The sequence below is a fragment of the Saimiri boliviensis genome, chromosome 12 (assembly GCF_048565385.1).
Source record: "Saimiri boliviensis isolate mSaiBol1 chromosome 12, mSaiBol1.pri, whole genome shotgun sequence".
Taxonomy (NCBI): Eukaryota; Metazoa; Chordata; class Mammalia; order Primates; family Cebidae; genus Saimiri; species Saimiri boliviensis.
The window spans coordinates 25,405,014-25,412,261 of record NC_133460.1 but is presented as its reverse complement, the minus strand read 5'-3'; the positions used below and the strand labels follow the sequence as shown (position 1 = coordinate 25,412,261).

General features: G+C 45.7%; 1 protein-coding gene across 2 annotated transcripts in view; it reads right to left on the bottom strand.

The window, feature by feature from the left end:
* Positions 1 to 2,377: 2,377 nt before the first annotated feature.
* Positions 2,378 to 7,248, bottom strand: part of MSMB (microseminoprotein beta) — a 36,695-nt gene continuing 31,824 nt past the window's right edge. For both annotated transcript variants that reach the window (XM_039477814.2, XM_039477813.2), the window contains exon 4: positions 2,378 to 2,615. In XM_039477814.2, the coding sequence (XP_039333748.1) occupies positions 2,486 to 2,615 (130 nt within the window). In that variant the 3' untranslated portion in view covers positions 2,378 to 2,485. The remainder of the gene's footprint in view (positions 2,616 to 7,248) is intronic.

Sequence of the window (7,248 nt, the reverse complement as noted above, 5' to 3'; positions counted from 1 at the left end):
AGATCAGACCACTGCACTCCAGCATGAGTGACACAGCAAGACTCCGTCTCAAAAACAACAACAACAAAAACCGATTGAGTAAATAAATAAATGTCAGAGCACAGATTTTTTTTTCTTTGAGACAGGGTCTGGCCCTGTTGCCCAGGCTGGAGTGCAGTGGCGCAATTTCAGCTCACGGCAACCTCTGTCTCCTGGGTTCAAGTGATTCTCCTGCCTCAACCTGCTGAGTAGCTGGGATTACATACAGACGTGTGCCATGATACCAGGTTATAACATTTTTTCTGTGGAGACAGGGTCCTGCTGTGTTGCCCAAACTGCTCTCAAACTGGGCACAAGCGATCCTCCCACCTCACCTGGGATTACAAGCCTGAGCCACCATGGCCAGCCTACAGCCCAGATTATAACCCACATTATTTACTTGTGACCAGATGTTAAAATAGCGCTTCTTTCTGTCTCAGTTTCGACAGAGGTCCTTCATACTCGGTTGGCAACTTCTTCCCCACATTCCACAGGAAAGGAGAAGATCATAGCAGGGTTTTATGGATCCCACCCAAGAGGGACTCCTACAAGGGGCAAGGCAACCTCATTACAAAACAAGAGAGTAGATTATGATGCAGAAGCTAAGACAACAATCATAGGCTGTGAGTGGAAGGGGAGCTGTGGAGAGAGAGTCCCACAAAAGTCCCAGAGGAAGTCAGTCTAGAACATGACCTCAGGCAGAAGGAGCCCTTAACTCTCCTGTCCCCTATTCCCTCTCAGTTCAGATGCAGCCCCTGGAAGGAGACTTCATATAACGCAAAATGTAACTCAGACCACTTTTTAAAATTATCTGAAGGTGACAAGAAAGCTAAGGGACCTGTCTAGATTGCTCAACTGGCCCACATAGCATGTTTAAACAGATGGGGGACAGGGGAAAATAAAGCTGTTTATCAGTTGCCCACTGACTGTTCAACAGATGACTGTTTGCCCATTTCTGATCTGTCACGTACACACAGCTGACTCCAAGCCCCAGGAGAGCAGGGTTCTCTCCTGAGATCTCTCTGGTTCACTGCTGTATCCCCAGGTCCAGAGCACTGCCTGGCCCAGGTGCTCAGTACATACCTGTTGAGTGAACAAATGTTCTCTGTCACAGAAACAGTCAAAAGAGAATCGACACTGACATTGTTTTAAGCCATTAAGTTTTGGGTGCTCTGTGTATAGCAGGAGATAAACTGATGCTGAGGCCTTGCTCCCAGGCCACTCTCCATCAGCAAGGCAGAGCCCCTGGCCTTGAATTCCCCTTGGGCTGCATGCGGCCTTGCGGTCACTTGTTCAGGCTGTCTTGTTCTAACCTGCTTTCACCTCAGGCAAACACAGAGGAATGTGGGGGGACACATCATAGGAGACATTTCCTGATGAAGAGGAAGGAGGGATAAACAGGAACAGCTTAAAGAAAAGAAGGGATCTAATTTCAGCCTGAAGACACACATTTTTTTTATCGTTTACCAGCCGGCAGGACATGGGCAGCAGAGTGCAGACATCACAAACAGCAAGAGTGGCAGTGGTCCCCCAAGTAAGGGACGCACAATGACCTATTACAGAGTTTAGGAAAAATAGAACTTTTATTCACATGTATTTTGTTTGTTTTGTTTGGGTTTGGTTTTTGTTTTTTTTTCTTTTTTCTTTTAGATGGAGTCTCACTACTCTGTCACCCAGGTTGGAGTTCAGTGGTGTGATTTTTTTTTTTTTTTTTTTTTTTTTTTTGAGACAGAGTTTCTCTCCTGTTGCCCAAGCTGGAGTGCAATGGTATGATCTCGGCTCACCGCAGCTTCCACCTTCTGGGTTTAAGCAATTCTCCTGCCTCAGCCTCCCAAGTAGCTGGGATCACAGGCATGCACCACCACACTGGCCTAATTTTTGTATATTTTAGTAAAGACAGGGTTTCTCCATGCTGTTCAGGTTACTCTTGAACTCCCAAAATCAGATGATCTGCCTACTTTGGCCTCCCACAGTGCTGGGATTACAGGTGTGACCACAGCGTCCAGCCAGTGGTGTGATCTTAACTCACTGCAAGTTCCACCTCCCAGGTTCAAGTGATTCTCCTGTCTCAGCCTCAGGAGTAGCTGAGACTGCAGGTGCCTGCCACCATGCCTGGCTAATTTTGAATTTTTGTGAAGACAGGGTTTCAACATATTGGCCAGGCTGGTCTCAAACTCTTGACCTCAAGCGATCCACCTACCTCAACCTCCCAAAGTGCTGGGACCATAGGCATGAACCACTGTGCCCGGCCATTTGTCGGTATTTTTGTCTCCCTTTTAAATGTTTTGTATATTTTATAATGTGTATTAAATCAATGTATACATAAGTTATAAATTAAAAGTACACACACGTTCAAGTGTTTGCTCAAAAATCTTTTACTGATAGGCAGGGCTACACCATCATAGATTATTAGAGGCCAGAGGAGAATGAGGCCTGGCCTGGGAGCCCTGTGCCTACTAGAAGCACATTACGATATCCATTCACTGACATCACAGGTCTTATTTGGGTCTTTCTTCTCCACCACAATATACTTGCACTCCTCTTGCTTGAAGATTTTCTGGCAGTTGTCTTTGTCAAAACCCACAGGTATAGCAATACTGTCATTGAGACAAAACCAGAGCCTGTTAGAAGAGAAAGGACCCACAGCACCACCACCCCCCGCCACCTCCCCCAGTGCCAGCTCTGTTCAGGAAGCCACCCGTGCTCCAGCTGGCTGGGGTGCCTTCACCAACTTTAAGGGCACCCCTTAGCTGGCAGCCCCAGAGTGTGGCCTCCAAGAATATGGACCAGTCTGTACCATAGAGTCACACAGCCCACCCCTACATTCCATCCTGCAGACACAGGTCAGCGGTAGGTGCTGACAGGCAAGGGAAAGTCTGGCTACTCTGCAACTAGGCAGCTTGTTCCAGGCCGGCTCCTCCCACCCTCCCTGTTCAGGAAGTGGCCAGCATATTGTTGCTAGAATGTGGAAAGCGAACAGTTGTGCCAGCCCTGGCTTGGAGGCCTGTTGGCAAAGGAGCTCTCTCAACTAATGGGAGCAAAGAGTTATTCCAGACCAGTGTCAAGGAGCCCTGGGAGAAGCTGATAGAAATCAGAGACCATCTCTAATTGAGCTGTAGTACATAACAAATATTTTGTAGAGTTCTGATGAGACGAGATAGTACTAATGCTAGAATATTTATTTTTAATTATTTGTTTATTTTTAAAATTTTTTGAAATGCAGTTTCACTCTGTCACCCAGGCTGGACTGCAGTGGCATGATCTCAGCTCACTGCAGCCTCTGTTTCCCAGGTTTAAGCGATGCTCCTACTTCAGCCTCCTCAGTAGCTGGGATTGCAGGCATGCATCACTACGCCTGGCTAATTTTTATATTTTTAGTAGGTATGGGGTCTCACCATGTTGACCAACCTGGTCTTGAACTCCTGACCTCAAATGATCCACACCCTTTGATCTCCCAAAGTGTTGGGATTACAGACATGAGCCACCATGCCCAGCCTAATGCTAGAATATTATGTGAAAAAAAAAAAAACACACAAAATTGTGGTATAAAATTTGATATCCACTATGTGCAAGAAAAGAAATGTAGGAAAGAGACATAAAGAAATTATAGAAGCCCAGGCATGGTGGCACATACATGTAATCCCAGCTACTCAGGAGGCTGAGGTGAGAGGACAGCTTAATCCCAGGAGTTTGAGACCAGCCTGGGCAACATAGTGAGACCCTGTCTCAATCTTTTAATATAAGTAAATAAATAAGAAAATATGATAGAATAATAGTTATTATCTTTAAGCAGTCAGGATTATGGGTAGGTTTTTCTTCTTTTTTCTTCTATACTTTCCAATAATTCATATGTTTTACTTAGAAAATTAGGAGAAATATCATTTACAACCTTGCATGTTTAAAGGTGATTGTTGGCTGGTAGGAATGCAAAATGGTGCCGCTGCTGTGGAAAACAGCTTGGCAGCTCCTCAATAAAGTCAACAAAAAATTACCATGTGACCCAGCAAGCTACTCCTAGGCATATCCCAAAAGAATTCAAAGCAGAGACTCAAACATTATATGCCAATGTTTGTATATTGACAATGTTCAGAACAACATTACTTACTTTAGCCAACAGGTGGAAGCAACTCAAGTGTTCATCAACAAATAAATGGATAAGCAAAATGTGGTCTAGCCATGCCATGGAATATTATTCCGGCAGAAACAGGAATGGAGTACTGATACATGATACAACATAAATGAACCCTGACAACATGTTGAGTGAAATATGCCAGACACAAAAAGACAAAAACGGTGTGATTCTATTTATATGAAATACCTAGACTAGGCAAATTCATAGAGCTAGAAAGTAGATCTGAGGTTACCAGGGATTTTGCGGGAGGGGGGATCTGAGGTATTGTTTACTGGATATAGCTTCAGGTTGGAGTCATTAAAAACTTTTTGAAATAGTGTTTATGGTTGCATAAACACTATTCTGTGAATGTATTTAATGCCACACTGAATTTTATGTTTTAAAATTGTTAAATTGGCACATTTTATGTAATATACATTTTACCACAATAAAAAAAAAAGTTAAAAATAAAGTGGTGGTGTCTCTTGAGAGATACAGTTTTTTTTTGTTTGTTTTTTTGAGAGAGAGTTTCACTCTTGTTGCCCATGCTGGAGTGCAATGGCGCAATCTCGGCTGACTACAACCTCTGCCTCCTGGGTTCAAGTGATTCTCCTGCCTCAGCCTCCTGAGTAGCTGGGATTACAGGCATGCACTACTATGCCCGGCTAATTTTGTATTTTCAGTAGAGAAGGGGTTTCTCAATGTTGGTCAGGCAAGTCTCAAACTCCTGACCTCTGGTGCTCTGCCTGCCTCAGCATCCCAAAGTGCTGGGATTACAGACGTGAGCCACCATGCCTGGCCAAACAGATACAATTCTTTTAGTTCGTGATAAGAAGTGAAATGGTGAATCTCTGCTGCCTGTGTGCAAGTACAGGTTGGTAAGGCAAAGAGCATATTACTGGATGCTTATTTCAATTCAGACCAGACTTAGCTCTGTAGATGAAGCAGCAGAGAGCGAGTGGGAGGAGAAACTGTCAACATCAGGTGTTCAGCTCTCCATGGAAGCCAGGACATCTCCCACGCCCTGCCGGGGAGCCTCTGCCTGGGCCCCCAGCCTCAGGCTCCACTGCCACCGAGCACCTTGAGATCTGGGCAGTGTCCCATAGAGGGTGCAGTGGGTCCAAAAACTTCTTCAAGAAAAAGCTTAATCAAAGTCTGTATTTTTCCACAGAGGAGAATAAAGTTCATGAGGAAAACAAACTTGGTAGGAAGTGAGGCAATTCCAGGGAAGAAGGAATTGCCTTCTTTTCCCCCGTGTGGAGCAGTGTGCTAAATGGAACAGGCAACATGGCAGTAGAAAGGAAAGGGCACCCTGAAACCTGACCAGTTGTCAGTTACTGCCCCCAGGCTCACAGGACACAGAATTGGCACAGAGAAGGCATTAAGAAGTGTTTGTTGGCCGGGTGCGGTGGCTCAAGCCTGTAATCCCAGCACTTTGGGAGGCCGAGGCGGGTGAATCACGAGGTCAAGAGATGGAGACCATCCTGGTCAACATGGTGAAACCCCGTCTCTACTAAAAATACAAAAAATTAGCTGGGCATGGTGGCACGTGCCTGTAATCCCAGCTACTCAGGAGGCTGAGGCAGGAGAATTGCCTGAACCCAGGAGGCGGAGGTTGCGGTGAGCAGAGATCGCGCCATTGCACTCCAGCCTGGGTAACAAGAGCGAAACTCCGTCTCAAAAAAAAAAAAAAAAAAAAAGAAGTGTTTGTTGGGTTAAACAATGTATATGCAGAATCTCCTTTAATTCTCAGAGCCACCTGATTATCCCTAATTATACTGTGAGGAAATAGAGGCTCAGAGACATTCAGAAACTTACTCAGGGTCACCCAGCTAGTATACAAGGGAATGGAGATTCAGACTCAAGTTACTCTGACTCCAATATCGAGGGTCCTCCCTCTTCCCTGCAAGGAGCAGCCTGGCCCTTTTCCACACCAGGCCCACAAGAATCCAAGCTTACAGTGGAAAATCCTAGGAGAGGTCAGGGATGCCAAATCTGGGTGACATGGATGCTTTAGCCACCAGGGAGCTGTGCTCCTATGTTAGGGAGGGGCCAGTCACCATTCCTTCACTTGTCTGGGATACAATCACACTCCACCAGAGTGACATCAACACTTCCTATAAAGACAATGTCAAATCTCTGCAGCCACAAAATCAAGGCTCAGCTGTAATACTCAGTGACCCGGTCAATGCGATCCCTGGGAGTCTGCTCTGAGCAGCTAGACAACTCCGAGTCCAATTCCTCTTGTTCCCTTAGGCACCTAGCATGGGGCCTGCTTAATAAATGTGGTTGGAACTCTCCAGACACCTCAAGTTCAGTCGGACTCAGGTGTTCTGATCTCAGTCAAGTGCTTGCTTCTCTACTCATGGTGTCCCGATAAGACTCTCAAGGCGCCTGTTAAAATTGAGATTCCTTGGCCCCTTCCCTACAGACTCTGATCAATCAGTTCTGGGATGGAGCACAGGAATCTGTATTTCATCAAGCTTCCCAGGTGAGTCTGTGATCAGACAAGCTTGGCAAATGCCCCTTGATGCCAGTGCTTCTGCCATCAGATCCACTCCTGTTCCTGCAAAACACTACAAGCCAAGGCTACATGAAGAGGTTAGATGGACTTGAGGGGTTGGGAGTCAGTTGGCTGGTATGGACACAGTTGCTGAGGAAACAGGTAAATTAGGACCACACTAAGGGTACTCTGTGTTCGGTCTGCTCAAGTACTAGACTTCTGGAATCCATAGCAACTCAGCAGAAAACATCGGCATAGCCTTTCAGCTGACGTGAGGTAAACTTGAAGAGAGAAGCAGCATGAGTTTTACATTGCAAGGCACACTACAGATCCTCCCTTACCCCTCACATCTAATCCACTGCCTATGATCAGAGTCACTGCTGTTTTTGCAAATCTACAAGGCCAAAGCCAAAGGGATGACCAGGCCAATCTCTAGAATAGCGTCAGACCACTGGATACTCTCTCCTGTCTTCGGGAGCCCATCTGGAATAAAGCTACTAATCAAATTTCAGAAACAACAGAAATGAGACTGAGGTGGAAAACAACCCAAGCGTTCATCAACAGATGAATGGAGATGCCAAATGCGGTCTCTTCATGTAGCAGAACATGAATCAGC